This window comes from Rosa chinensis, chromosome 2 (assembly GCF_002994745.2).
Source record: "Rosa chinensis cultivar Old Blush chromosome 2, RchiOBHm-V2, whole genome shotgun sequence".
NCBI lineage: Eukaryota > Viridiplantae > Streptophyta > Magnoliopsida > Rosales > Rosaceae > Rosa > Rosa chinensis.
The window spans coordinates 35,741,510-35,751,125 of record NC_037089.1 but is presented as its reverse complement, the minus strand read 5'-3'; the positions used below and the strand labels follow the sequence as shown (position 1 = coordinate 35,751,125).

The 9,616-nt window shown below is 40.7% G+C and overlaps 1 protein-coding gene across 1 annotated transcript; it reads left to right on the top strand.

The window, feature by feature from the left end:
• The first annotated feature begins 3,046 nt into the window (after positions 1-3,046).
• Positions 3,047-9,079, top strand: LOC112188170 (probable glucan 1,3-alpha-glucosidase). Its single transcript, XM_024327229.2, has 6 exons — positions 3,047-4,696; positions 5,729-6,002; positions 6,079-6,214; positions 7,015-7,225; positions 7,333-7,539; positions 8,543-9,079. The coding sequence occupies exons 1-6, from the start codon at positions 3,110-3,112 to the stop codon at positions 8,900-8,902; spliced, it is 2,775 nt and encodes a 924-aa protein (XP_024182997.1). The 5' UTR covers positions 3,047-3,109; the 3' UTR covers positions 8,903-9,079.
• The last annotated feature ends 537 nt before the right edge of the window (positions 9,080-9,616 follow it).

Here is a 9,616-nt window from a genome sequence, read left to right as displayed (position 1 = left end):
ACAAAAGTATAAATCTCTTCCCCCACACTTAAATATTGCATTGTCCTCAATGTAATCAATCATAAGCATGCAATGAAACACTTAAGCATATAGGGTAGACATTTACGAAAATACTACTAAATTCAAAAAGAAAACATGAAAAAAAAAAAAAATAGGGAAGGAGAAATCAAATCTGCGTGTGTAGACTCCTTCACGGCTACTTCTGAATTGGGTTGCCTCCCAAGCAGCGCTTAATGTTTATAGTCTTTCAACCTAGACTTGTACCTCCTTGTGTCCTCAGTTGGTGGGGCCTTCAAAGCCTCCCTTTGGGTTTGGAATTGTGTTGCTCGGAAGCTTACCATTCTCATGAAACTTGGTCATGAAGTCCACCACTTGTCCCATTTGCTTCTTGAGGTCTGCAATGTCCTTGGTATGGTTCTGTTGTCCTTGAACCAAGGCTTGAGTGGAATTGGTTAGTGCCTCAATAATCTGATCATAGTTAAGATTTGAATTCCCTGAGGCATGATGATTCTGCATATAAGGCCTTTGAAAGGGTGGTCCTTGAAAGTGTGGCCCTTGAGATGGTGGTGCTTGAGGACGTTGAAAATTACCTCCAAGGGGATTCTGAGTGTTCTCATTGTTTGTCCATTTGAAGTTGGGGTGGTCCCTCTATCCAGGGTTGTAGGTATTCGAATAAGGGTCATATCTTGGACGTGGGGGACCCCCTTGGTTCCCTTGGTATCCTCCTATGGCATTCACAGATTCCCATCCTCCATTTTCCTTGAGTTGGGGGCATTGGTCAGTCACGTGCCCTTGCATAGAGCATACTCCACAAGCTTGCTTTGGTCCCTTGGCGTTTACAACTTGGTCCATAAGAAGGGTGAGTTTGTTCAATCTTTCCTCAATAACCGAATTGGTACCTATCTCATTCACCCTTCGAGTTGTGAGACCTACACCTTCATACTGTTGGGCATTAATTCTTTGCTCTATTCTCAATCATAGCTCGCCCTTCAACATGTGACTTATCCACAAAGGCTCCTCCAGCTGCAGCATCTAACATGTCACGTTCCAAGGGTAGGAGACCTTCATAGAAACAAGTGAGCAAGGTTTCTTCCTTCATCTGATGTTGAGGACATTAGGCAATCAAGGATGAGAACCTCTCATAATAAGCGGAATAAGATTCATCTTGAGCTTGCTTAATTCCACTTATCTTCTTCTGGAGTGTAATGATCTTTGAAGCTGGGAAGTATTTCTCTAGGAGGGCCTTCATCATAGTTTCCCATGAAGTGATTCGTCCAGAAGGAAGCTCATAGAGCCAATCTTTGGCATGGTTAGCTAAAGAAAAGGGAAATGCCTTCATCTTAAGAATATTCTCATCCGCTCCTTGTGGTAGCATGTTAATACACACAGACTGGAACTCTCGGAGATGCTTGTTAGCGTCTTCCATATTAAGGCCATGGAACATAGGGAGTCTATGAAGTAATCCACTCTTCAACTCAAAGTCCGCAGTCTTCCCTGCAGCAGGGGCAGGGTACACAATACTTGTAGGAAGTCCTCCTTGAACCACAGATGAAGAGAGTTCTCTAATAGAAGCCATTCTTACATTCTCTTCTTTTTCAGGGGGTGGTGAACAAGGTGGTGTAGTCTGAGGTGAAGGTGAGTTGGACGAAACAACAGGAGATGGAGTTCTTGAAGGAGGAGATGGAGTTGGTGTAGGTGATGCAGACTTGTCAGAAGGAAACAACCTCTTCCCTTGCTCGTTAAATATGTATTCCTTAAATGTCAAAGGAGAGGGGCTTCTGTACTCAAGTTGTGGAGGATTCTTAATACGAGCGAGCCTTTCTTCGATTTTGACTCAGGGAGCAGGTCCAAGCAGAGTGCTTGGGGTCGGCATGCAATCCCCGCCCTTCAATGCTTAAAGCCCCCTGTTGAGCTCCATCTCCGAAATAAATGTGCAGGCCCTAGCGCTTTAAATTGGACGCATTCCTCCTGTGCTTCCAGAGAAAGTGGTTGAGGATAAATCGCAGATGGAGGAGAGTAATATTTCTGGAGTGAAGTGCAGCGCTTCTATGGCATTGGTGACGTATACCAAATGCACTAAACAGGTGACTTCTTCTTCAGCTCCTGTCGAGTTGGATTTTGAACCTCAACTTGATCTTCCCCACAAGAAGGGGGAACTCTTGGTGTCTCCTCTGAAGAAGAAGAGGGTGGGCACACTAGTTGGTAGCCATAATAAACCTAAGATGGTGGATATCAATGTTGGGTACTGTGAAGCAGCCCATGACTAAGCGAGTTCTAAAGGCTTTGAAGGAAGATGTGAAACGAGCTCTGGAGCTTGCCGTTGATGAGGAATCCCCTGTAGAGAATCCATTAATACTGAGGCTAAGATACCAGTACAGATAGAGATTTCAGAGGCAGTGGCTACTACTGTTGTAGATGATTTGGGGTCCTCCCCAAACTAGTTTAGTTTCTTTAGCTTTAAGAATAATGTAGGGTGCACTATCTTCAGATTGCTTCCCTATCTAGTCTGGTTACTTGTATGAGTGCTTATTCACATAGATAGTGACATTCATCTAAGCCTTGTCTAGGCCATGATCAATATTGACCTAGCCCCAATGGGGTGGGTCATTATGTAATGTTGCTTACTTCTTCATTTTAATGGATTGACGCTCTAAAAATAATAATAATAATAAATAAATAAATAAAAAATACGGAGCCTATGTAATGTTGCTTACTTCTTCATTTTAATGGATTGTCCCTCTAAAAAAAAAAATTTTATTTTAAAAATTTGTACGGAGCCTATTTACGTTCCTCGATAAATTACTTCTAAAGAAGCCAATAAATTTATGGATTTTTAAATGGCTACAAAAGATGAGATTTACTTAGGTAGCGGCTCTATTTGTCAACTCCACCGACCGAGTTGCTATGTGTAATTTCTATTATTAACATGAATTGATATTCCTCCTATAAAAAAAAAAAAAATCACTCGGGTCGATAATACCCGCCCAAAATATTGGATCCGAATTCACCAGCTCTGACTAACACAACTTAAACTAGTGTAACAAACACTGTGGAGGTCTTGTTCCTCCTCTTCCTCTCTCTCTCATTTCCTTACTATGACCTCAAATCCATGAAGAAGACCCAGACGATGAACAACCTCACTCTTCTCCTTCTCCTCCTCCTCCTCACCTGTCACCTCTCCCCAGTTCTCTCATGGAAAAAAGACGAGTTCCGAAACTGTAACCAAACCCCATTCTGCAAACGTGCCCGAGCTCGCAACCCTGGCTCGTCCTCCCTCACAGTCCAAGACGCCGCCATCTCCGACGGCGAGCTCACCGCCAAGCTCGTCCCCAAGAGAATCGAACAAGAAGAAACCAGCCCCGATCAAATCAAGCCCTTGCTTCTCACTCTCTCCGCTTACCAAGACGGGATCTTGCGCCTCAGGATCGACGAGCTCGATCCGCCCCGCAAGCGCTTCGAGGTCCCCGACGTCGTTTTGCCGGAGTTCGAGGGCAAGAAGCTCTGGCTGCAGAGGCTTTCCACGGAGACGATCGACGGCGACGCGGCTCCATCGTCGGTCGTGTTCTTGTCCGACGGCTACGAGGCGGTGCTGCGGCACGATCCGTTCGAGGTTTACGTCCGCGAGAAGAGGGGTAATCGTGTAATTTCCGTGAATTCCAATGGCCTATTTGATTTTGAGCAGCTGAGAGAGAAGAAGGGAGAGGGTGAGGATTGGGAAGAGAGGTTTAGAGGGCATACGGATAAGAGGCCCTACGGCCCTCAGTCCGTTAGTTTTGATGTGTCCTTTTATGGGGCTGATCATGTTTATGGGATCCCTGAGCGTGCTTCAAGCTTTGCTTTGAAGCCCACTAGAGGTCCCGGGGTTGAGGAATCTGAACCCTATAGACTGTTTAACTTGGACGTGTTTGAGTATATTCATGATTCCCCATTCGGGCTTTACGGCTCTATTCCATTCATGATTTCCCACGGCACGGCCCGAGGGACTTCCGGGTTCTTTTGGTTGAATGCTGCTGAGATGCAGATTGATGTTCTTGGGGATGGATGGGATGCCGAGGCCGGCATTGCTCTCCCTTCGTCGCAGAGTAGGATTGACACGTTTTGGATGAGTGAGGCCGGTATTGTGGATGCTTTCTTTTTCGTGGGACCGGGACCAAAGGATGTAGCACGTCAGTATGCGAGTGTGACTGGCACGCCCGCAATGCCGCAGCTGTTTGCGGTGGCGTATCACCAATGTAGGTGGAATTATAGAGACGAGGAGGATGTGGAGCAAGTTGATTCTAAGTTTGATGAGCATGATATTCCGTATGATGTTCTGTGGCTTGATATTGATCACACAGACGGGAAGAGGTATTTTACGTGGGATAGGATGCTTTTCCCACACCCGGAGGAGATGCAGAGGAAGTTGGCTGCTAAGGGTAGGCACATGGTTACTATTGTGGACCCTCATATTAAGCGAGATGACTCGTACTTTTTGCACAGGGAGGCCACAGAAAAAGGCTATTATGTTAAGGATGCCAATGGGAATGATTATGATGGGTGGTGCTGGCCTGGTTCATCATCATATTTGGATATGTTGAGGCCAGAGGTTAGGTCCTGGTGGGCTACAAAGTTCTCTACTGAAAATTATGTTGGTTCAACTCCTTCCTTGTACATCTGGAATGACATGAATGAGCCTTCTGTCTTCAATGGTCCTGAGGTATGTTACTTGATCACTTATCTCTCCTTCTTTTCTTGACAGTAGAGTCTTGAGTTATATATTTATTCTGCCTTTTCAAATAGACATACTTGTCAATTTATTTTGGAAGAAAAAACTAGAGCCAAACAAGTTATCCTTTACCTTCATAATAAATCAAGTATCTTAATGTTGCAAGTCGGATAATGAGCTTCTGATTACTTATTATGTATTTTCCCAATGAGGGAAAACACCGATTCAAGTCCGCGTTGTATATACATCTTATGTTATCTGGTTGACCTAGCCCATGTAATGTTCTTCCAACCGATATCGTGTCTTACCACTGTCCATCTGTAATCTAGTTTTCTTACTTATATGTAACTCTTGCATTCTTGCTCCCCAACTTGCAACAGAAATATGATGATGGGCACCAAGTGTGCAAGTTAATTTCATGTTGCTTATGCTTCTTTGATGTAAACCCTATTCTAAGTATCTGCTTAAGTTGGCTGAAATAGTGGAAGAGTTGCCCACTCATTACTTAGTTATGTTCTATTTTGCAATATAGTTACTCACCGTATGTCTAAATTAGCACCATTCAATCAACTTTGGTCAATTAGTCAAAGCAGCTTATCCTACTCTACTAAAAATTTGGTTGGGTGGCCTAAATGGTGTTGGTTAAGCTTGGAGTCAGCCCAACCCTTATCAAGTAAAACTGTTGCTCAACCTAAATGCCATACTTTCCTTGGCATGACTTGATACAAATACTGGAATTTAATAATTTACTTCTAATTAATCTTGATTCCTGGGTCAATAAACTGCTAGACTTTTCTCCCTTTTTGAATTGTTAAATGCGACACTTAAAACACTTTAAAAAAGGATTCAATTTTAAAGAATAGGAGAAATTTTCAGTTTGTGCTGATGCTGCATTTTTCGGATGCTGATTGTTATCAGAAATGATGATGGCTGAGTGTGTGCCTTTTTATTTCCTTTTTTTGTTCTGTTTTGTTTTATTGTTGCATACCATCTCTACATCTCATGAATAATTACCATAACCAGGTTACAATGCCCAGAGATGCTGTACATCGAGGAGATGCAGAACACCGGGAGGTACATAACGCCTATGGTTACTACTTTCACATGGCTACAGCAGATGGGCTTGTTCAGCGAGGTGATGGAAAGGATAGGCCATTTGTTTTATCGAGAGCAGTATTTGCTGGAAGTCAAAGGCATGGAGCAATATGGACGGGAGATAATACAGCTGAATGGGATCACCTCAGGGTTTCAGTTCCGATGATTTTGACTCTTGGTCTTACTGGGATATCATTTTCTGGTAAGAAAAGAAAATTTCTCATATTGATGCAAAGTTTGTATTTCAACTGGTACTAATAGTTGTAATGTTTCTACAGGTGCTGATGTGGGTGGGTTTTTTGGCAATCCAGAACCTGAGTTGTTAGTTCGTTGGTATCAATTAGGAGCCTACTATCCTTTCTTTAGAGGTCATGCTCATCATGACACCAAAAGACGAGAACCATGGTTATTTGGGTAGGATTTCCTCTAATGTTTGAGTATGTTTGCTATCTAGTTCAGCATGCTGCCACATATCTGCATTTGTAATTTCCTTCGATTTAGAACTTCTCTTGATACACCAATATTAATTATTATAGGGAGCATACTGCTTCGCTTCATTTTTGAATTTTAATTTGCATCATACAGTTTTCAGAATTGATATCTTTGCCAAGTAGTGGATATGGCTTTAAATCTGTGTGCTTTTTAATGGTCCTGTTGAACTTCTTTCTTCCCAGTGCTGCCGTTAGTGTATGTCTTATTAATACATAGAAAACTCTACTACGGTTTCAACTTATTTTGATTTCATTTTTCTTTGAAAAGAAAATGCAAATGGAATGTGTGTAGCACTTTTGGCAGGCAAGACTTTTCAGATGGTCATGCGAGTTTAAATGAAGAGTTGGTACTGTGATAGTGATGCATTATGATCAAAACCTGCTGGTTGGAGTACAAATGATTTTCTGTGTGGTCCATCTAAATTGCATGGTCGTATTTTGAGTAAAAAATTAGTGTTGATGTTTGAAAAGCTGATATTAGCATTGCTTGGATGGTATAACAGAAACCTTAACCATGAAATAACTGTTTGTTGAAAACATTGAGAAAAAAAAAAAACACATGTTTTCCTTTGATGATTGAAACTTGAGAAATAAGATTTTCAAATCCCATATTATATTATCAGCTCAATGAATCAATAGCGTAAGCTTTTTAATTTTTTTTTTTCCCTTCACTTGTTGCCATACCATTACTTCAATCATAACTCTTTACCTTATCTTATGCAGAGAAAAAAACACTCAACGTATGAGGGAGGCTATACACACCCGTTACATGTTGCTTCCATACTTTTACACATTATTCAGAGAGGCAAACACCAGTGGTGTTCCAGTTGCTCGTCCATTGTGGATGGAGTTTCCTTCCGAGGAGGCTACTTTCACAAATGATGAGGCTCTCATGATTGGAAACAGTCTTTTGGTACAAGGGATCTATACAGAGGTATCACTATAGCCTAATAGTTTACTCGTTTTTAAGCTTTGTTTCCTTTTGCCCTATTCTTCTGTCATTCATCTCTGATACTTTCAATTTTTTTTCTTTTGTAACAGCACGCAAAACATACTTCAGTTTATTTGCCTGGGAAAGAATCATGGTATGATGTGAAAACTGGAGCAGCTTACAAGGGAGGTAAGACCCATAAGCTGGACGTTAACGAAGAGGGTGTTCCTGCTTTCCAGAGGGCTGGAACTATCATACCACGGAAAGACCGATTTCGTCGGAGTTCTACCCAGATGGTGAACGATCCATACACTCTGGTATGCCTTTGAATTAAAGTTCAGTGATGTTTCGTAATAATAGATAAGTCTGTCTGAACATGCATATAACTTAGAACATAGACTTCAAAATCTTTGGTGAGATTGCTCAAATTTTCTTTATTTATACGCCTTAGCATTGAGAGGGCTTCAATGAATTCTTGTCTATTTGCAAACCTGTCTCAAGTATGCCAGTATCTCTAAGCTAATATTGTAGAAAATCCTCATAATAGTTTTTATCCATACTGAAACTGAATGCCACATGTAAGTGTTTGCAAACTTGTCCTATTTGCATGATTAGAGCATGGTTACGCAAAATGGACTAGTGAATGCATACAATTAAAAAAGAGAATTTGAAGCCACGGTTTTTGTCATCTGCTGTTATGTGTTTGAGCATACTAATTTAGTGAGAATGTTGAGATGGCATAACTTTTAAGTTTGAGATTGTGAATCCTAATTTACTTTAGTGTCTGGCTGTAATTGGATTACTGACTAAGCCACCTAGGCTCATTGCATATTTAAACATGCTTGAGACTGCATTTCCATGGTGAAAGGTCTAATTCCATTTGATATATAGACCTAGGAGCAATGTCTTGCATTACACGACTTCAGAAATTTAGCTAGAAACTTTGGGGCGTAGTATTTAAGTTTGGGGTTGATTTTTGTAAATCCCATTTTTTTTTCTTTTCTAAAAGTGTTCTGTGTAATTAGACATAATGACTAGGCCACCTAGGCTCATAATATTTATGTATCCTTGAAGAATGCATTTCCACGGAGAAAAGGTTTCCATTTTCATATAACCTATGACAATGTCTTCCTAGTGTTGGCAGATTTTTCAGACCTGTATTCTGTAAGACTTGTGATGTAAAAAAATTGTTGTATCAACTGTTGAGGCTGAAGCCATTTTATGCTTGCGTGAATGCAAGATTGAAATATTGTCTGTGTAGTATGAAAAGCAGATGTCAGGTTGGATGTATGGTTGTAATTTTCTTTTTGCCTGTTCTAGGTGATAGCACTGAATAGTTCACAAGCCGCTGAAGGTGAACTCTATGTGGATGATGGAAAAAGCTTTGAGTTTCAGCAAGGATCCTATATCCATCGGCGCTTTGTTTTCGCAGATGGGAAGCTTACATCTCTTAATCTGGCACCTGGACAAACCCAATTTTACTCAGAATGTGTTATTGAGAGGATTATTCTGCAAGGACTGTCTACTGGGCAAAAGAGTGCGCTAATTGAACCGGCAAATCAAAAGACTGAGATTGAACAGGGCCCGCTTCTCCTTCATTCAAGGCAAGGACCAACAGTGTTAACGATTCGTAAGCCTAATGTTCGAATAGCAGATGATTGGGTCATAAAAATATTTTAGAATCCACCAGTTTTTTCTTAGATTTCTCGCACACTAATCTCAGGGCATTCGACTTTATTTTTTTTGGGTTGAACATGAGAGATATTTATTAGATTAGTAACATTGAAGGAAAATGTTAATTTACTATACATTTGCAATTAAATGCCTACACATGATCCACTGTCACCATAATACTAAGTCATTTTTTGTTGTGGTTTCTCGTTAGCTAGCTTTTATAGCCCTTAGGGGAGAGCACGAACCATGACTGCATAAATAGTGACAATCAGTGGACTGCGAAAAAGCAGAAGCAGCAGTGGAAGATCAAAATGTTACAGAAACAGATAGTAATATGGCCAATATGAATGAATGAAAAAGCAGTATCTATAGAAGTGCTTTTCTCCTCTTTCAACAGTACTTGATGTTCCGGTCGCTTCCTGGCATGCTTAGCCATCAGTACTAGCTTAATATGGTAGTATTAAAGGTTAGAGAATGAAAGATTGAGAGATGTGATGTGAAAGGATCAAAGTAATTGTAGCAATTTTATATTAGGGTTTAGGTCTTTGGTATGGTAGTAAGTCATCTAGGAATAGTTATAAATGAAGATTTAGAACTTACTTAGAACAAACTGGACAAAAGAATAATATATATATTATTTATTTATTATGTATATAAATTTCAAAAAAATTTCTTATTATATTCCAAACATACCAGTCGGTTTGGGTTTCGCGGTTTAAG